This window comes from Nicotiana sylvestris, chromosome 7 (genome assembly GCF_000393655.2).
Source record: "Nicotiana sylvestris chromosome 7, ASM39365v2, whole genome shotgun sequence".
In the NCBI taxonomy this organism is placed as follows: Eukaryota; Viridiplantae; Streptophyta; class Magnoliopsida; order Solanales; family Solanaceae; genus Nicotiana; species Nicotiana sylvestris.
In genome coordinates, this window is record NC_091063.1 from 137,924,666 (window position 1) to 137,946,936 (window position 22,271).

Below are 22,271 nucleotides of genomic sequence, written 5' to 3' on the forward strand. Positions count from 1 at the left end.
CATGGACTTTGTGAGTGGATTGCCACGAACTCCTAAAGCTTATGACTCTATATGGTGATTGTAGATCGACTTATGAAGTCAGCGCATTTTTTGTTGGTCAAAACCACATATAATGGTACGCGTTATACACAAATTTATATAGATGAGATTGTTCGACTCCACGAAGTCCCGGTGTCCATCATTTCAGATAGAGGGTCCCAATTTACCTCACACTTATAGAGAGCATTTCAGGGAGCACTAGGAACACGTGTGGACCTGAGTACTGCATTTCATTCGCAGACGGACGGTTAGTCCGAGCGGACTACACAAACACTGGAGGATATGTTGAGATCTTGCGTCCTAAATTTTGGCTGTAGTTGGCACCAATATCCACCTTTGGTTGAGTTTGCTTATAATAATAGCTTCCAAGCAAGTATACAAATGGCACCTTATGAAGCGATATACGGAAGGCGATGTCGGTCTCCCATTAGTTGGTTTAAGGTTGGCGAGGCAAAGGTATTGGGTCCAGGTTTAGTACAATTAGCACTTGAAAAAGTTCAATTAATCAGGCAAAGGTCGCTAGCAGCTCAAAGTAGACAAAAAGCTTATGTGGACAAGAGGCATCGAAAATTAGAATTTTAGGTAGGTGATCATGTTTTTTACGGGTTTCACCGATGAAAGGTGTTTTAAGATTTGGTAAGAAAGGAAAGTTAAGTCCTAGATACATTTGACCATATGAGATACTTGGCAGAGTTGGTGTCGTGGCATATCGTTTAGCACTTCCACCTGAATTATCCTCTATTCATCCGGTGTTTCATGTATCTATATTGCGAAAGTACATTCCGGACCCTTCTCATGTGCTTCAAACATGGAATATTTGATTAGATAAGAGCTTGCCTTATGAAGAGGAGTCAGTGGCCATAGTCGACAGACAAGTGAGGAAGTTGCAATCGAAAGAAATTGCGACTGTGAAAGTAGTATGGAAAAATCACTCTAGCGAGGAGGCAACATGGGAAGACGATAAAGTGATGCGAGCCAAATATCCCCACTTGTTTGAATCCAGAAGTATGTGTATGTTTAAAAGTAGGGGACCGAATTTTCGTAAGGGGAAAAGAATGTAAAGACCCAAAAAGAAAAATATTGGGCTCCAACCCATTAAATAAATTTTCTTTAGGTAAACCAGCCCATTGACCTTGAATATAATAAAATCTGACCCAAAAAATCAAAAAAAAAGGAGAAAAAAAGAGGCGGTCAAGAGACAAAAGATAAAAAGTCGATTGTTCAAAAGAGAGTATAAACCAGCGTTGCTGGTTTCAACAGAAGCTGCCCAGCAGCAATCTACTAAGAAAAAAAGACAAAAAGAAAAGAAGAAAAAGAAGAAAGAAAAAGGAGAAACAAAGAAGATACGATAAAGAGGAGGAAAGGAAGCCAGGAGAAGTAGAAGATTTTACCTTTAAAACTTTGAATACAAATAGTGTGGAAGAAGACTCAATTACTTTTCTCCCTTTTTGATTTGTGCAAGTAAGTTTCTGATATGCCTAATCACTAAGGAATCCATTCTTTTTATGAGTAATTAGCAACAATAGCCAAGATTGAAGATGTAATCTGAAATTTAATAGAAATGTTTGAATTTGGGGCAAAGGATGATTTTTGGCATCAAACTTGAATTAATCGAAATACTTTCTTCCTCTCAAAATAATATGTATACGAGAAAGTCTGTGAAGGATATGATTAAATTAATACCGATTGAAATTGAACAAAAAGCTTTCTTTTATAATAAAATGCCAACTTTTGTTAGTTCTATTCTAGTTTTAGGTTGGGTAGTAGAATTGCAACGGGTTTGAGAAGTGTAATATTACTAGGAATACTTTGATTTCATGAATTTAAGAGTAATTAATATTCAAATGTTATAATGTATTTTTAGATAATTGATATTTGGCGACGCAATTATTGGAAGCTACTTGGAGCCATTCGGCAAGAGTACCGTGAGTGATGACTCTTCCATAGTTGATTTTCAACTATAGCATATTTGAAACTAGTTTCCTGCATCAAAAATATTTTGACAAAAGTTTATTTACTTGTATATGGACAAGTAATGGTATAATTCAATACATATTGATATATGCACAATAATGCTTTAATACCTAAGTTTTATTTATCACGACATGCTTTGAAATTGTATTTATTCACGATTTCCATATATTTGGAACCCAATATTTTTGTTAGAAAGAAGTATGAAAACTCATTGCGTTATAAAGTAATGGACCTTGGGAATCAACCTGGCCAGATCTTCATTATCAAACGTTGGGATCGTTAGACCTGGTGCATCTTGTATGATAGACTTGTATACATCACACCCATACCCTCTAGAAGGGAACCTAGCTAACAGGGTAGTCAGACGGTCATGGTAGACCCATGGTGTCAAAAAGTATATCGACTCTGGTTTAGGTACTTCCCACTATAAATCAAAAAGGATATGATACAGATAATTATTGAATCATGATGATTTTACTTACTTAATTCATTGTTTTCATCCACAAACTGTTATATTGGTTTAAATAGCATATTGTTGAAAACCTTATAAAATGCATGATATTTTATCTATACTTGTCCCAAATAAATGTTGTTGTTGATATTATTACTCACTCAGTTAGTGTGACTGACCGTGTTTCTTGTTTCCTTTTTCTCTCCCACAGATAATCTAGGTGAGGCTGACACTTTGACTCAGGAAGTGCGATAGACAGAGCGAATGATGGATCCGGTAATCCCCGCACTTGCTTCGCATGGGCTATCATTTTGTTAGACTACTTTAGTATGTTGTTTTGTTAAACTCTAGAGTTTTGCTCCTTAAGTTAGCCTTGGGATTGTATTTTGGCTTGTGTTAGCGGTAGCGTAGCTTAAAAAAATTATATAGTTGTGGTGGGAGCTTGTGGCTTGAGATTGTCAATATTTCCTAATCTTAGCATGTTAAATTACTAGGGTTATGGTGCATTGGACACATGTTGATTGAAAACTAACAGGTTTAAAGCTTTGGTTTGTTCTCGGTACAGAGGAGACTATGCCGGATTTTTTTTATGTGGGAAAAATGAGGTACGCTTGCTTAGTAGTCTTAGACTCACTTAGCGCCGGTCATGGCCCTCGTCGGATCATGACAAATGAGGTTCAATACGCTCCAACTTTAAAACTTGTTCACTTTTAACATCCTCACTTTTGTACATTTTCTTAATCTTGACATCATAATATATTTTGGTCAAATGGTTGAAATTCCTATTTCCGCTCCACAAGCTGGCCAGTATCCACAAAAATTAGTTGTAGGGCATCAGACGCCTCAACCTTTTTATTCAATTTAGCCTGCAGGTCATGGATATCTGAGCCAAATTGGTTTATCTCTTGCCTGAGCTCAGTTCTTCCTTCTATCAGTTGTTCTGTCATATTTGAAAGACCATCACGGAGAGACTCGTGAAATTTTATTAGCTGAGCTTGTTCCTCTAGCCAAGATTGGCTCACTGTATCTGCTTCTTCAAAATTATCTTCTTGCAGGAACTCGCTTTCTTTAGCCAATTCTTCCGCCTCGGCCTTTATTCTCATGATTGCTGCACTAATTCTTTGTATAGCATTTTGATTTTTATCTTGTTGCTCAGCTACTTGCCTCATCATCTCCATAATAGGGGCAACACATTCCTCATCCTCCACTTCATTGCTCATATCAAACTCATAAACATTATTAGAAACATCATAATAAGAGTTCTGAGAAGGATAATAAGAATTAAGACAACCCTCCCAATGATCACCTTGACGGCCATACACATTACAAAATTCCACCCATACAATTGAGATTCACAATTTTGTCACACCCACAATATGGACATGGATCACCAATAAGAATAACCAATATTTGACCAATTCTCATTCCAAGATACCATGTAAATAAAGATAATAAAATTTTAAACTAAGATAAAATAAATAAATAAAACTTGAATAGACAAAAAGTAAAAATCTAATCTAGTAGAATAGTTAATTTCTAAGTCCCCGGCAACGGTGCCAAAAACTTGTTGGTCCCAAATACACACGCAAGTATACGTGATCATACAAGTAATATAGAATTGTAAGTCCAGATATCGTACTCATAGGGAGTTATGATTAACTATCAACTAAATTAAACCCAACAATTAATCTATTCAAGCGAATACTAAAGGGGGAATATTTAGCTAGAATTGTAAGAATATTTAAAGAGGTGCAAACAAATATGGCACAAGATGAAGATTAACAAAATTGAGTGTTGGTGACAAAGTACATCAACAGGTGTTGAATACAGGTACTTCAACAAAATTGGGTGTTGGTGACAAAGTGCATCAACGGGGGTTGGAGACAGGTGCTTCAACGAAATTGGGTGTTGGTGACAAAGTGCATCAACATGAGTTGGAGACAGATGCTTCAACAAAATTGAGTGTTGATGACAAAGTGCATCAATGGTTGGTGATAAAGTGCATCAACGTGAGTTGGAGACAGGGGCTTCAACAAAATTTAGTGTTGGTGACAAAGTACATCAAGTACGGTTGGTGACAAAGTGCATCAACGTGAGTTGGAGACAGGTGCTTCAACCAAATTGAGGGATGGAGATGTGTGCTTCATCAAAAGTGAAAGTTGGAGAGAAGTGCTCCAACATAACTGCAAAACAAATAAGTCAAACGTATACAACTTTGAATTACGGGAGAATGTTGGAAAACTAATTCAAAGTTGTAATAGAAAACCTTAGTTATTTAGGATTTGGTACTTGCAAAATTATTTAATTTATATCTAAATAGGATTTGTAATTAGAATTAATATAGGAATAGGCTTTTCTGTTTTTAGTTAAAATAAATTTCGTACTATTATAAATAAGGATATTAATAATTTATTTTATGTGCGGAGGAAATAAAGATTTGTAGAGATCATTAATAGATTTATAATAAACTATTTTCCTTCATAAATCCTTTTTATCTGACTGACTTGGTTGAGTTTCAAAGTCTTAAGTTGAACCAAATGATTTCACCCCAAACTATTACTATGACTTGTTTCTATTTCTTATTAAGCTTAAAGAGTCTCGTCAACTTTGGTTCTTTATATTTTATGGAACTGAATTTTATTTAATTGAGCTGATCAGTAGTTAGGTTTGAGTAAACTCAGTATTTTCTCTGTATGTGATGCACCACCCAGTCAAATTTACTTGAATAACTAATATAAAACTCGTGTTTGATTTAGGTTTTATTACTCAGTAAACTAACTTATTAATCAAGTCGATAATTTGGTTTACATCCCTAAGTAAACTTGGAAATCCTTGACTGATCGTAGTAAGACCACCCATCTATAAGTTTTCTCTATCGCTTAGATGATATCACTTCTGTTTTGTTTGTTTGGTTCACATATTAGTAATTCACTAACTATAATGTAGACATGGTATATGTGGTGAATCATAATGTAAGAATTGTTATGGTATGATTTATAATATATAGAATGTTGTCTAGGAATTACTTACCTTAAGGGTATTTTTATCATTAAATACTTGTATTTTTAATTTACTTACATATGCATTCTTATTTCACATTTTATCATGCATAAATAAATAAATAAATACTACATAAAATCACGCATAATTTAATGTTACATAAATTAATTACTAGTATCTGGGCACATGCGTTACACGTGTATCCCATATCAGTATTTACATAATGTATTTACAATTATATATTTATACATATATATTCTAAAAATATTTGACTGGCTATAAATTAAACATTAAATTGCACGTACAATTAACATTATTAAATATTCATGATACTACCTCGTATGAATGAAGTCAAAATATGCACTATGTTATATTTTTGATTCTGCTATGAATAGTTTGTACATTGGATACTACTTTGGATACTACATTGGATACTACATTGGATGCTACATTGGATGTTCATGTTGTGAATAACTTAAAGATTAAATTTCCTATTTTATGTCCATCATCTTTACTTTTTATGCCTATAAAAGGCCATGTAATTGCAATGAAAAATTACACCAAAGTGAAAGAAGAAAATACTTCTCCATTCTCTATCTCTTCTTGTTTACATTTTACTGCATTGCTTTTATTTTATAACACGTTATCAGCATTAATTGTTTATTATTATAATTATTTCTCTAACTTATTCATCTTTTATGATAGTTTTCACTATGTCAAATTTATCAAAACTTGAATTTGTGGCACTTGACATCACCGGGAGGAACTATTTATCATGGGTTCTTGATGCTGAAATTCACCTTGACGCTAAAGGTCTTGGAAATACTATTATACAAGGAAATGAAGCATCAAATCAGGATAAAGCGAAGGCCATGATTTTCCTTCGTCATCATCTACATGAAAGGTTAAAAACTGAATATTTAACCGTAAAAGATCCACTTGAATTATGGATTAATTTGAAGGATCGATATGACCACCTAAAACTTACGGTATTACCGAAAGCTCGGTATGAGTGGATACATTTAAGGTTGCAAGACTTTAAAACCGTAAGTGAGTATAATTCTGTTATCTTTAAAGTAAGTTCTCTATTAAAATTATATGGAGATACTATCACAGATGAGAACTTATTGGAAAAAATATTTTCTACTTTTCACGCTTCAAATGTAGTGCTACAACAACAATACCATGAAAAAGGTTTTAAGAAATATTCTGAGTTAATCACATGCCTACTTGTGGCTGAGCAGAATAATACTCTATTAATGAAAAATCATGAAGCCCGTCCCACTGGGTCAACTCCATTTCCGGAAGTGAATGTTGTAGCAACATATGATAAGTTTGAAAGAAAACAAAATAATACCGTGGTCGTGGACATGGTCGTAAACGTGGACGTGGCAGGGGGCGAAACAATTATCGTCATTATGGTGGAAATAAATTGGAGAACAATAAGGGTTCTCAAATTAATCATTCAAAAGGTAAAGCTAGTATGTGTCACCGATGTGGTATGAGAGGTCATTGGGCACGCATTTGTCGTACGCCAGAACATTTTGTCAAACTTTATCAAGCCTCCCTCAAGAAAAAAGAAAATAATGTGGAGGCACACTTAACCTTTCAAAATAATGATGATGAAGCAGGTCCCTCAAATAAATATGATTCTAAGACACATCTTGCATATAAAGATGATGATTTTGAAGGCCTAACAAATATTACTCATTTAGAAGTTGGGGACTTCTTTGACGATATTGACTGAAGAACTAATCATCTTACTGGGGAATGAAGCTATAAAAGTTGTTATGTTTATGTTTGCAACTAGTTTATTTTTCTTGAGTGTATTTTCTTAATGCATCATGTGTTGCTAGTTTCTACATTTCTAATGTATTTCTTAATGTTTTTTTCCTGCTTGTCTTTCATATTTTTTATGATGTATTATTTGTTTTTTTTATGAAGAATATGAAAATTCCCCAGTCTTCAGTTGGACTCAAGATTAATAAAGATGATATATGTCTTCTGGATAGTGCTACAACACACACTATTTTAAAAGATAAGAGATATTTCTCTTATTTGGTAATGAAAGAAGCGAATGTTAATACAATATCCGGTAGTACAAGATTAATTGAAGGTTCTGGAAGAGCCAATTTATTACTACCAGGAGGAACAAATTTGGCTATTGATGAAGCACTATATTGTAGTAAATCTCAAAGAAACTTATTAAGTTTCAAAGATATTCGCCAAAATGGCTATCATATTGAGACTACAAATGATGAAAAGATTGAATATCTTTATATTACTACAATAATGTCCGGTAAGAAATATGTGCTTGAAATGTTACCTGTTGTTTTCTCCGGCTTATACTACACAAGTATTAGCAGAATTGAAATACATGTCGTAGTAAACGAGAAGTTTACTAATCAAGATAATTTTATTATTTGGCATGACCGGTTGGGCCATCCTGGTTCTAATATGATGCGTAAAATAATTGAGAATTCACATGGACATGCAATGAAGAATCAGAAGATTCTTCAATTTAAGGAATTCTCTTGTGCTGCATGTTCTCAAGGAAAATTAATTATTAGACCATCAACTATTAAAGTTAGGATGGAATCCCCTGCATTTCTGGAACGTATACAGGGTGATATATGTGGGTTCATTCACCCTCCATGTGGACCATTCAAATATTATATGATTTTGGTAGATGCATCTACAAGATGGTCACATGTGTGCTTACTATCAACTCGCAATATGGCATTTGCGAGTTTGTTGGCTCAAATAATAAAGCTAAGAGCACAATTTCCAGATTATGCAATTAAGACAATTCGTCTTGATAATGCCGGTGAGTTTACATCCCAAGCCTTTAATGATTATTGTATTTCAACTGGGATAACAATTGAGCATCCGGTTGCTCATGTTCATACACAAAATGGTCTAGCAGAATCATTGATCAAACGCCTCCAATTAATTGCTAGACCAATGCTTATGAGAACAAAACTTCCCATTTCAGTATGGGGTCATGCTATTTTGCACGCAGCAGCACTTGTGCGGATAAGGCCCACAAGTTATCATAAAGTCTCCCCATTGCAATTGGCTTTTGGTCAGGAGCCAAATATTTCCCATCTTAGGATCTTTGGTTGTGCGATATATGTTCCAATTGCTCCACCACAACGCACAAAGATGGGTCCTCAAAGAAGGTTGGGGATATATGTTGGATATGAATCTCCTTCTATTATAAAATATCTAGAGCCGGTGACTGGAGATTTATTTACGGCAAGATTTTCTGATTGCCATTTTAATAAATCAGTATATCCAACATTAGGGGGAGAAAATAAGCAGCTGAAAAAGAAGATAGATTGGAATGCATTATCACTGTCTCATTTAGATCCTCGAACAAATCAATGTGAACAAGAGGTTCAAAAGATTATTCATTTACAAAATATTGCAAATCAATTGCCAGATGCATTCACTAACCTACCAAGGGTGACTAAGTCACATATTCCAGCTGCTAATGCTCCAATTCGAGTTGATATCCCGACAGAACAATTAATTAAAGCAAATGAGTCTAAGCCATGCTTGAAACGTGGTAGACCAATCGGTTCTAAAGATAAAAATCCTCGAAGAAGAAAAGGAGCAAGTGATCAAAGTGAACATAACACAGAGGTAGTGGCTCAAGAAGAGCCCCAAGACGTAACAAATGATAAGACCTTAGGGGAGGTCCAGGTACCTAAAAATAATAAAAATAAAGAGATATCAATAAGTTACGTCTCAACCGGGAAAAGATGGAACCGAAATAATATTGTTATCGATAACATTTTTGCTTATAATGTCGCTGTTGAAATAATGCAACAAGATAAGGATCTTGAACCAAAATCTGTCAATGAATGTAGACAGAGAAATGATTGGCCAAAATGGAAAGACGCTATCCAGGCAGAGTTAACTTCACTTGGAAAACGTGAAGTCTTCGAACCCATAGTTCGAACACCTGAAGGCATAAAGCCAGTAGGGTATAAATGGGTTTTTGTGCGAAAACGAAATGATAAAAATAAAGTCGTTAGATATAAAGCACGACTTGTGGCACAAGGGTTTTCCCAAAGGCCTGGAATTGATTATATGGAGACATATTCTCCTGTAGTGGATCCTATCACCTTCAAGTATCTCATAAATATGGCAGTACAAGAAAAACTTGATATGCATCTAATGGATGTTGTTACAGCCTATTTGTATGGATCATTAGACAACGAAATTTTTATGAAAGTACCTGAGGGATTTAAAGTGCCAGAAGCATATAAAAATTTTCGAGAAACTTGTTCAATAAAGCTTCAGAAATCTTTATACGGATTGAAACAATCAGGACGTATGTGGTACAATCGCCTGAGTGAATACCTGTTGAAAGAAGGGTACAAGAATGATCCAATTTGTCCCTGTGTCTTTATAAAAAGGTCTGGATTTGAATTTGTTATAATCGTTGTGTATGTTGATGATTTAAATATCATTGGAACTCCTGGGGAGCTTCCAAAAACAGTAGACTGTTTGAAGAAAGAATATTAAATGAAAGATCTTGGAAAGACAAAATTTTGTCTTGGTCTACAAATTGAGTATATGAAAGATGGAATATTTGTCCATCAATCGACATACACCGAAAATTTTTTAAAGCGATTCTATATGGATAAAGCACATCCATTGAGTACCCCGATGGTTGTGAGATCACTTGATATAAAGAAAGATTCATTCCGACCTCATGAAAATGATGAAGAGCTTCTTGGTGCCGAAGTACCATATCTTAGTGCAATTAGGGCATTAATGTATCTTGCCAATAATTCCCGACCAGATATAGCTTTCTCAGTAAGCTTATTGGCAAGATTTAGTACTTCGCCAACACAAAGACATTGGAATGGTATTAAACATATATTCAGATACCTCTAAGGGACCATTGATATGGGTTTATTTTATTCAAATGAATCCAAACCATCATTGATTGGTTATGCAGATGCAGGATATTTGTCTGATCCACACAAGGGTCGATCTCAGACAGGCTATTTATTTACAAGTGGAGGTACGGCCATATCATGGCGTTCGACAAAACAAACTATGGTTGCTACTTCTTCAAATCATGCAGAGATAATAGCCATTCACGAAGCAAGTCGAGAATGCATTTGGTTAAGATCTATAACTCAACACATTCAGCAAACATGTGGTCTTTCTTCGAAAGAGAATATTCCAACAATATTGTATGAAGACAATGCTGCATGCATAGCTCAATTGAAAGGAGGATATATCAAAGGAGATAGAACAAAACACATTTCACCGAAATTCTTTTTCACTCATGATCTTCAGAAGAATGGTGAAATAGATGTACAACAAGTTCGTTCAAGTGATAATTTGGTTGATCTGTTCACTAAGGCATTACCAACCTCAATATTTGAAAAGCTGGTATATAAGATTGGAATGTGTCGTCTTCGAGACATTAAGTGATTTTTCATCAGGGGAAGTAACTACATGCTGCACTCTTTTCCTTAGCCAAGGTTTGTCCCACTGGGTTTTCCTGGTAAGGTTTTTAATGAGGCAGCAAGCAATGCATATTATAAATAACTATGTACATCCCAATATTTTTTTTTTGTAAGTTTTTAATGAGGCACATTATCTTATATGGACATCCAAGGGGGAGTGTTATGAATAGTTTGTACATTGGATACTACATTGAATGCTACATTGAATGCTCATGTTGTGAATAACTTAAAGATTAAATTTCCTATTTTATGTCCATCATCTTTACTTTTTATGTCTATAAAAGGCCATGTAATTGCAATGAAAAATTACACCAAAGTAAAAAAAGAAAACACTTCTTCATTCTCTCTATCTCTTCTTGTTTACATTTTACTGCATTGCTTTTATTTTATAACAGATTCGTCATACTTTCAATAAAAACTTCTCTTTCTAACTGTGTAAGTTTAATTATTCTAAACTTTTTTGTACGTGTCAGCCATAATTATTATAATAGTTACTACCACACATCATAAGTACCTTCCTCGTTTAGGGACAACTACTAAAATATTTGTATAAAACAAAATAGTAGAAATATTTGCTTGGAGTTTTAAAAACGAATCGAAAATATACAAAACAGTGTCCTTGCATGAGTAATTGAGAGGCTAACAAAATTGGTACAAGGGATGGAAGTAGCTACAAAAATTATGCCATTCCATTTAATTTGTCAATCTCTATACATAAGACCATGAAAAATTATATATCCAGCAATTTCATTTACTTTTTTCTTTTCAGTATTAATACTTTATCAAATCAATGTAAAGTACTTTGTAAAATTTTTATTATGTAGTGCAAACAAAAACACCAATTATATATATAGCTTAACCAACCAAAGAAAATAATTGAAAATAACGAAAAATAATGATGTAAAAATTGTTCAATATGATGTAATGAGAAAAACAGAGGATCATACAAATTAAGATTCAATAAAAGTCTCACTTTGCAGTACATATCAAACAAAGCAGAAAAAATGTATCTACACAAGCCAGAAATTACATCCAACTAAAGACAGTAAATACAGACGCGCATGTTATAGTGTATCCGACATCCCAACAATCACATTATTTTGTAATCGAGATATGAAAAATAAGAAAAAGAATCGTACTACTCCTATTACAAATGAGTATATATCACTACACTTTCTTATCAAACTTCTATCCTTTGTTTAAAAAGAAAACATTCTAGAATAGACAAAACCTCTAAGGATTAATCGACTGGAAAACAATAAAGCCTTCCGTTGGCAAATAGACCATAAACTAATTCTAATGGTTCTTTTGCAGAAAGGTAATATTATAGTACACAGTTGTCCCATAAATACAAGCCTCTAGATGGTAGGAGACATGAGAAAATGAAAAAGAAATTAGTTTGCCTATCAAGATGTTGCTGAGCAAAAGATGACAAATGAAAAGAGACAATAGATAATGTGGGCAAAATGGAATTTCTTATAGAAAGAAGAGAAAATTGTTAAATTGATCTGGCACTTTGTTTTGCACTATTATAAGTACAATAAAAGATATAAAAAGTTTACCCATAAATGTTATTTTTGGTAGCATCTCAAAGGACCAAAACTGATATAGAGGTGGAGCTTTAAAAAAATTGACAAACTGAACATTTAATAACTACAGTAGACTAAACGATCATTCCTATTTATTAAGCAAAAAGATGTGCACACCTACAACACGTTATAACTGATGGCAGATGAAAGAATCCCAATTCAATACCACCTAATATTTTCATCTAACATATTCATTTTCATTGATTTAAAGAGTAATATGGTCATTCAGCTTTTGAAGGGCATTTAAGTAATTCGACTTTAGAGGGTCTTCCCACTTTTAGTATAGTATAGTATATATATATATATATATATATATATATATATATATATATATATATATATATGATGTAGGAGCTATATTATAGACTAACCAAACACAACAATAGTTATGCGGGGATAATTTTCTTAACCTCCAACCTAAGCTGAGATTATTTTCTTAATCCCTCCAACCAAATGACCAATGATAAAGTGAACAAAAATTTTTAGAGAAAAGAAAATGAAAGAATGAGAATCATAGATGCACAAACAAACAAACAAGAAGATGCAAGTATCATAATTCTTCATTAAATTGGTAAGAGGTACAAAGCATATATATCTACATATATACTCCACCTTGAATTCTTAATGACAAAGAACAGCCCCAGATGTAGATTGCCCTTAGTTATCAAGATTATACTATAACTTATCACACAATTGGTGGTTTTATTTAAATACAATATTTGGCCTAACACACGTTTTTTTTCACTCAAATATATTAAGCCATGGCCAATACTCTTAAATTCAAGAACATTTTGAGTAAGTTGATTAAATAAGAGAATCATAAAAAGCAGGCATATGAGGTGACTGGTAAGTTGCAAGAGTACTCCATGGTAATTCATGTGGTGAACTATAAGGATGATTTTGAGGTCCAGAAGTGAGTGATGAATATGCAACATTACTATTGTATCGATGAGACAATATTACATCTTCATCGATTCGACTCCTTTTTCGTGCTTGACATTCAGGATCGACAGACCTTATCTCGTTTCTATCAACCTCGGAATCAGATTCGAGTTCTTTAACGTTTGATTCAGATAATTCATCACATAGAGATGGTAATGACAAGGGTGAATATGAGTAGGACTTGCAGCTTAGCCTACAACTTGAAGCATGAGCTTTTCGTTCCTCCATTATTCCATCTAGAAATCTTCCTTGTGCTTCAAGTTTCATCCTCAAGTTTCTTTGAACCTTTCATAGAAGATTTCATCTTAAAAACTTTCTAAACATGGATGAAAATCACTAATTTAAAATTTACCTCAAGATGATCGCTTAATCGCCTTCGTGCATCCATATGCATTTGTAGTGCTTCATTAAGTTGAGCGCCCCTATACATATTAACATTGAGTTTAACTTCTTTACACTAACAGCAAATAGCTATTGATAAGTAGTAACCTGAAAAATAAGGCATGTTACCTACTACAACAGGTTAAAATACACTGAGAATATAGATATTATTTACACTATTTGTTTATATAAGTAAAATCCATTAACATTTCATACCAAATTTTGAGCAATATTAAGAGTGAAAATAGAAAGGGAACGTTGGCGTAACTAGTAAAGTTGTTGTCATGTGACCTGAAGGTCACAGGTTCGAGCCGTGGAAACAGCCTCTTGCAGAAATGCAAGGTAAGGCTGCGTAAAATAGACCCTTTAGGGTCCGGCCCTTCCCCAGACCCCACGCATTGCGGGAGCTTAGTGCACCGGGCTCCCCTTTTTTTTTTCGTTAAGAGTGAAAACAATGGTTGGAGGAAGAACTTTGTATAAGGTTTAAGGAATGAAGAAGTAACTCACGCTGTGGCACTGAAATTTGGCAAAATTTCTGAAATGCTTCTCCTTTCAAACTTGCCAACTATATGTTAGAAAATGAAAAGCCAGAAAACTAGAAAACGTTAGTATATTACATAACTTGCATGTAGGAAATGGAAATTCCAAAACTGTAAAAGGGAAGAGACTTACTAACGGGATCTTCACGTACAAATTTTGACATCCTGTACTTCTGTTGTGATTGAAAGAGAAAATAAGAAGTGAATAATAATAAAGCAAAGATTTGAGCTTTTGCATACATACATGATCAGTTGAGTACTAAGTTAGCAAAACAGAGAAAAAGACCAAAAAACATAGGACGTTTATGAACAAGCTTATGAACTCAGAGGCAGACCTAGGGTGTTGGGAGTGAGTTCAATTGAATTCATTATTTTACGCACAAAACATATATATACATGTGTGCATGAAAAACACTAGAAAGTAGACTCCTATTTATGAACACATATTTTTCAGGGAAAATCAAAATCTTGAACGGAAAAAGCTTAAATCTTGAATTTGCCTCTGTATGCTTGAATGTTGTATCCATCTAAATATTTTAACCTAGGAAGTAACAAGGCTAGCATTATGACAACAGAAACTACAAATGAATCAGAAAGAGGTGGAAAGATGTTTGGCACAAAAGATAGAAATGATATGCAATTAGGAAAGAGATCATCACAAGGGATATAAGTAAAAACCTGTAGGTGGCTTTTAACATGGAAGATAGTCAGTCCTTCAATTCCCATAACCTTCAAAATTCCTTTTGGTGTTGCTCCTGCAAGCCAATTTAGTTTATAAGAAATGAAAAAGGGATGAAAACGATGTGTTTAAAAGGTATTGAGATATAATTAAATAAATAAACGTGTGCTCTTACAAAACGGTTTAAACTTTCATTTGAGATGGTCACATAGTTCATTATGAAATCGAGCAGGCAAGAGGTTCTCGGTTCAAGTCTCACCGCCACACATTACTAGAAAAGGCATGCACGTGAGATAGCGTGACAAATACATAATTAAGTAAATAAAAGTATGCTTACTTTCTGGACCTCCAAGCTGAGTAACTGCCTTCTCAAACAGGTCATGAAGTTGTTGAGTCCATTTCAGTCTCTCCTTTGATGAACAATCGGACCGATTCGAACCCATATTGGAACTCAGCAGCTCTTTGAACTTCCCAGGCATTGCAGAGGAGCTATGCCAAAGAAAGAAGACTTAAAGTAAAGCTGTTGTCAAGATAATGTTAACAAGTTGATGGATTCTATGTAAAAGGGTAGGTAGAATGCTGCTAATTTTCGGAATAAACCAAGCTAAGTTAAAAAGAGTCCCCAACTTCTTATACACAAGATCTTGCTTTTTATATCATTTGGTGAAGAGAACTAAACTCATAAGCAATAACGAGCTAACAAGAGTGGTAAATGTTGTCACTTTTCTATTGGAATTATCTTAAACCTGCCTAAAGAATCGAGTTAGAAGACAAAATAAGGCATACAACGGGCTAACTACAAGCCAGCTTTCATTCTCAATTTTTCAGACAGCAGCTACCACTCTGAATCTTGATATGTTCCATCTATTTTCATCTTTTGGTTGATACCGTTAACTAAATCCAAATAGCACACCATTAATAAAAACTTTACAGACCACTTATCGATGTAATCAGGTCTTTCTCTGGAAATTATACCTGGTAAAAAAGCATGTAGTCTACATAATCCAACAGCATTCATTAGTTTATTTCCCCAGACCCCACACATGTGGGATTATACTAGGTTGTTGTTGTTGTTTATTCATTAGTTTATGTAACAAACTATGCAACCATCAAAATAACAAAGCACTATGTAACAACAAACATTCTTTTTTTACAAATAACCATGAAACATTTAACATGATAAGAGCATGTAAAGTAAATTAACCAACTTTCTATATATTGGGATTTGGTCAACATCCGAACATGGATCAAGGATAGAAGAGAAACCTCTTTATCCCCTTTCTAAGCATATATAAGAAAAGAAAAATTACAATAGCATATCCATTACAAATGTAATATTGCTGTACTATTCTGTTAATGGCGAAACAATAGGATTGATGCCCCCCTGTCCTCTGATTCATGAGATGACTACTGTCTTGCCCGCTTCATACAAGACGGGCATTTGTATTGCTTTATACTCTCAGCTTTAGCAGGTGTTATCTTCACACACTTTCCATGGTACCACTTCTCACAGATGTCACAGCCAATCCAAAATTCATCAGCGCTGTAGTTCCCACCACAGCTTCCACAGAGTGTTTCCCCATGTTCTTCTTCATCCTCCTCGTAGCTTTCATCTGCCAGGTTTGGGGTGCTTTTAGCCTGACCATCATTAGATCTCTGCACAAAACGGGGGGAATGGCATTTAGCAACGAGGGAGAGAGCGAGCAAGCGCATACATAGTCGATCATGAAACTCTGAGAGAGAAACTAAAGGAACTCAATATAAGAGTACCATGGTGTTACCGATATTATGCATTAGTAGTCCTAATACCAAGGGGACCTACAAACAAACTAAAGGGAAGACTTGGATGTTTTCCCTACCTTTATGCTACCACGTGATCTGCTCCCACTATCTGCACTGGGCTTATCTTTTAGAGGCTTTCTTTCTGTCACAACTTCAAAGACGGTGGGCAGATCATTCATCATGCTGAATAGACGCTTCCTGTCCAACAAGTATCGAAATAGAGTTATCAAAGACGAAAGCACAAAAAAAGCTCTAAGCTCCGTTGGGAATTTAAGCGCAAATCGCAAATAAAGTGTGGGCTTTACTTGAGAAAGGCGCAAAAAGAGGGAAAAAACAATTTTTTATGTGTAGTCCAACACTAATAATCATAAACATGAATAACTAACATATGGACAAAAAAATTGAAAAACAATTATGATAGAGTGAAGTATCAATTGTTTAGTGTCGTTTCTTCAGCGTTAAGCTCGTTGGCAAGAAAAAGTATGCCTTAGAGCCTTGATGATGACACTGAAGCGCCTGCTAAGTGAGGAGGCGCTCAACATGTTTTGAGCCTCGCTTCAGGGCTTAAGCGCGCTTAAAGCGTGCCTTTGGCAACACTATATTGAAAATCAGGATAACATAAGACTTTCCAGCAGAAAAGTTACACATAAAGTATAGTTTAACCAGGCACAAGTTAAAAAGGACCAAATCAGAAGGTTGTCCACAAATGGCCGGTAGAGTGACTATGTCGTAATTCTTTTAACCTCTTACAAACCTCCATTCATCCACCAGAAAAGAAGATAATGGGGTGATGAAAGTGGTGAATAGGACTATAAATAAGGCAATTCAACAACTTTATCTAAAGCAATACCCAAGAAAAAGGATTAGATGCAATGCAAAGTAAGGGATGGAGCAATGTGCAACTTTTCCCCTCCAAGAAGAGTAAACTATGAGATTTCTAGGAAAGAGAGCGCCTTGGCAAACAGGTGATAATTTCCTTAACAATTTTTCTCTTTATACGCAAATGCATGTTTATTATTACTAGAAACGTAATCTAGATTAGATAGAGCAAAGTGTCTAAGACTTGTTATTAGCGCCAAGAGGTTGTCCCCTAAAGAAAGTGCAACCAGAAGGAAATATCAACTCAGAAAACATAATGTACTTTCTACATCTAAATCAAGGTAATCTAGTGGCAAGATAAGTCTAGACACCCTTGAACAATGGAGATTCTGAAGCTTTTGCATATTTAAGTTGCATGACTATAGATGTTCCTCCACTTCAGATGTCTAACATCCAAAGAAACAATTTCCAGCATTAAATAAAATGGTCAGCCTTTCAGAAATCATGGGGTAAAACCATTAAAGAGTAGATTGACATCTGAGCAAACAAAATTAAGAACTGGCAATACACCACATCAAACGTTTACAGCAGAATATAGTTTCTCAATTATGCCCAGTACGTGAAAAGACTGCAAAGAAAAGCTTCAATAATCTACATCACTTCAGACCACAGCTTAAGTCGGTGAACAATCTGACGGTACTCACAGAAGATAAAAGCACAGAGAAGTGTTATGCAGTAAATTGATAAGTCTATGAATGCTGGTCTCTTTGGAAAGTTTTAGTCCATCAGGAAAATCTGGCAGATGGTTCCTGCCTGCATCTTTTGGTGTGTCTGGTCAGAAAGGAATTGCAGGTGCTTTGATGGGATATCAACTCCTTCTATGGTTCTTAAGGCTAGATGTCTTCAATGGTTGTATAGTTGGCACAATTTAGCTCCTAATGATTGTCATATTAACTTTTTTGATTTTGTTAGCTCTTTAGCTCTTGCTTAGCTCTTTTTGTTCATAGCTAACTGTCTTTTATGTACTCTCTTTTGTACTTCTTGCATCTTCTGGATGCCATCTATAAAATTCCCCTTCATAAAAAAAATTATGCAGTAATTTATGTACTTTATAGAAAGTTAAGGATAGACATCAGAACTCGTAGAACTAACTTTTAAAGGGCGGTACGTGCACATGGAAGATACATGTAATCAATCCTAACTACCAAAAGGCTGTTTTGGTGAACACTAAAATCTTCAAGAAAAAAGTTACAATCTCAATACACGACAAGCACGACAAAGATATACAACCAACAGAATGCATCCCCTCTGCCCCATCAGGAAAATATATAACCATATATACTAAAGAAGAATTCATCTTTTGGACAAACAGAACTTGTCTCACTTCAAGATTGAATGAAGTGGAAGGTGCAGAATAGAGACCTGATAGCACAGAGCAGCTATTTATTTGCTTAAACCGAGCACTGTTACCGTTGAATGACAGTCTTAACAATGTACCGTATCCAACATTTCAATGTATAACTGAGAATAACCGTGCTTCTCCAGTACAGAGAATCCTCATAGAAAACGCACAATAAATGCCAAGAAATACTATGATCAGGCCTTTCTGACACGTAGCATAACATAGGCAGAATTAGACGGTACTCCAGTTTATACTTTATAGGATTCACTGAAAGGTCAAAACAGCATTAGCATCGTTTCTTGATTAAATATGGTTCAGATAACTCGTCTTCAGTGTGTTGCTAAAGGCAGATGTATTAATTATATCAGCTACAAGCATTAAAGGTCCATCTTGCAAATTCACTTTCCCTATTAAGTGCCCATATCAAATACTATAGACTCTCGGACCAAGTTCTGTTTTTTATGCTTTTTTCAGAAATCTAGACCAATTATAAGATGGATCACCATTTGAACATCGGTAGACCTAGACCTTGGTTTAGTATGCTGCCTGCTTCATTAACGTTCTCTTTCTTAAAGCTTCACCTCCATTACACAATTAAGACACTTTGGCTGCAGAAACTCTCACGAGATTTCTCTATGAAGTCATAACAAAAATAAAGTTATCTTCGTTCTAATATTTTCCTTAAATGTATAAAATCCAAAAAGAGAAAATGCTCCATGATATGTACAAGGAGTTTTTTGCAAATTTCTATCAACAAAGCCAGAGAAGTGAAAAGAATTCAAGATAATTAGATGATTCCAATGCTTACAATGGCTTATTGGGAAGTTCCCCCTCGAAAATTGCCTCACTCAACCACTAAAACATTCAATTATAGCCAATTAGCAACTTTACATACAAAGAGAAAGTTATCCCTCTTCTTCCATGAACTTCTACGTGATAGCAGGAACCACCTAAGGGACGGGAGAGGAAGGTGACCGTTAAGAGTTACAAAAGTACCCCTACGCTTCACAAGAGGAACAGCAGAGGGATCCCGCATTTTCATAAAGTGTTCTCAAAATCTGTAAATGCCGATTTATCTCAATTATAATAACCACCAAAAGAGTACCTTTCATTTCGGTTAAGGCGAGCTCCAAAATAGAAAGACACAGAAAGCAACCAACAATCACTGTGAACAGCAACGAGGGAAAGCCAATCTCTACGATTCATTCCATCCCTAGCAAAATTTATCCCAAGTGCTGGCTCTGGGAGCTCAGGTGGTACTTCCTCGGCAGGAAGGTTGACTTCCCAAGTTTCATTTGGATGTCCATACAGACACAAATTTTCCTTCTCTACACCCAAGCAATGACACATTTTAAAAATCACACAAAAAGAAAAAATGTCAAACAAGACAAATTTACCTTTTAAGAAACAGGAAAAAACTAAAATAAGTCGCAACAGGTCCAGTTAAAACTCTTCTTTAAACAAAGTCACAGTTCATGTCATTTTGTTCAAAATTCTCCTTGTTAACAATGTTCCTACAAATATAATTTCTCTAAGCAAAAACATATCTAAACTATTTAAATCAACAAAAAATCTTAGAAATAAACACTTTCGTAGACTAACAGAAAACTCATTTATTAGCACTAAATAGTCAAACTAAGATTATCAGTTTTCTTTTTCACATCCAGTTCTCAAAAAATTTAAATTGACAGCATCATGTATTACTACAATCAAAAGCCATAAAATCCACGATCTACAAGAAAACGACAAAGTAAATTCAACTAAAAATTACCTGGATCACACAGATTGTAGAATTCATCCACATCTGGAAAACAAAACCAAAAAGATTCACACTCAATTATTCAAGAAAATACCAAATTACAAACCAAAAGGGAAAAAAGATCGAAACTTTATTAAAAAAAAAAAAAAAAGAACATGGGTATCTATATTTATGCATGAAGTACCATAAGTTAAAGCACGAACTATGCCAGTTCTACGAGCGTTGTAATCTTTGAAGATCTCTTCTACAGTACGAGGACTTGAAGGAATTGAGGCCATTTATTAACCTCAGAAGAAAAGAAAAAACGAAGAGAATTTTTAAGAATTTATATCTGAGATCTACGAAAAGAAGAAGGAAAAAATTACTGGGAATTGTTTAAAGAAAAAGAACAAATTGAATTGAGAAAGAGAGATGCGAGTGTTGGGAGCTTATGCTACGTGATGAAAATTAATTAATAAACATACTAATAAATAAAGGGATTTTTACCTATCTATACCATATATCAAATCTTATTACCAAAAATGTTCATAATTTGTTATTTACCCATGCAATCCACACTTTTACTACAAATTATATACCAATCCAAAAATAGGTAGATTTTGCCATTAAAAAAACCCTAAAATGAAGGCACCAGATCTGATGTGATTCTGTCAACGATTTTATTCGAATTTTGAAACAAAGGAGATCTCTCTTCCTGATGAAGGCACCTCTTCCTGATGAAGGCACCAGTTGCGTAATTCTCTCCTTCCTCAACAGAAAGAGATCTCTGTTGATATCAGCTACAACAAAAAACGCAATCAAATTGTACAATTACTGAAGAGAGACTATATCTGTTCTTCGTCTCAAATTGTACAAAATTGCTCTTCGTCGATATCAGTACTCAAATTGTAGAAACTATATCTGTTCTTCGTCTTTTTTCCTATCAACTACACGAAATCATGTCAAAAATCCCAATAATGCTGAAATCGAATGGTAATTGGGATAACTATGGCAGATTTAGAGATTTTGAAGTTGATGCCATTGTGGTAGATGATAATGCAAGCTACGGAATTCTCAGTTCTACAATTGCAGAACAATTATCGATTGATACATCGGATAAAATTATAGAAATCAAATACATTGTGAACGAGAATTGTCCTCCAATGGAGATTAGGAATGATATGGGGGTTCGTGTGTATATGGAAACCAAAAAGGAGAATAAAAACTTAGGTCTGTATCCTTTATGTATAAGCGTAAGAGATTTCAATATGGAATTGGCAATCAACAATGAAAGCACCAGTGCAGGTATGTTTGATTCGACATTGCAGAGAGTTATGGTGTTACTATGTTATCTACAATATTACTACAATTACCTACAATTAAACTACAAAGCTCACATAGTACTGAAAAGGATAAAGCAATGTTGCTTTCAAAATTATCT

At 34.6% G+C, this 22,271-nt stretch overlaps 1 protein-coding gene and 1 long non-coding RNA gene across 2 annotated transcripts; one reads left to right on the forward strand and one right to left on the reverse strand.

Moving 5' to 3' along the window:
• Nucleotides 1-1,264: 1,264 nt before the first annotated feature.
• On the forward strand, nt 1,265-3,064 carry LOC138872645 (uncharacterized). Its single transcript, XR_011401119.1, has 3 exons — nt 1,265-1,500; nt 1,904-1,964; nt 2,676-3,064. It is a non-coding gene; the product is annotated as an uncharacterized lncRNA (long non-coding RNA).
• A 13,215-nt stretch (nt 3,065-16,279) lies between these two features.
• Nucleotides 16,280-21,313, reverse strand: LOC104245277 (PHD finger protein ALFIN-LIKE 1-like). Its single transcript, XM_009800868.2, has 5 exons — nt 21,036-21,313; nt 20,864-20,896; nt 20,198-20,420; nt 16,949-17,069; nt 16,280-16,745 (listed from the first exon to the last, which is right to left on the reverse strand). Exons 1-5 carry the CDS (start codon nt 21,127-21,129, stop codon nt 16,497-16,499), a joined length of 720 nt encoding a protein of 239 aa, XP_009799170.1. The 5' UTR covers nt 21,130-21,313; the 3' UTR covers nt 16,280-16,496.
• Nucleotides 21,314-22,271: the final 958 nt, after the last annotated feature.

Bases quoted from the DNA above. Each gene is read 5' to 3' on its own strand.
- LOC104245277 (XM_009800868.2), bottom strand. From the start codon at position 21,129: ATGGCCTCAATTCCTTCAAGTCCTCGTACTGTAGAAGAGATCTTCAAA. The intron at 17,070-20,197 runs GTACTCTTTTGG...CTTGTTGGACAG, and splicing joins CGCCTTAACCGAAATGAAAG to GAAGCGTCTATTCAGCATGA. The intron at 16,746-16,948 runs GTAGGGAAAACA...CGTTTTGTGCAG, and splicing joins GATCACGTGGTAGCATAAAG to AGATCTAATGATGGTCAGGC.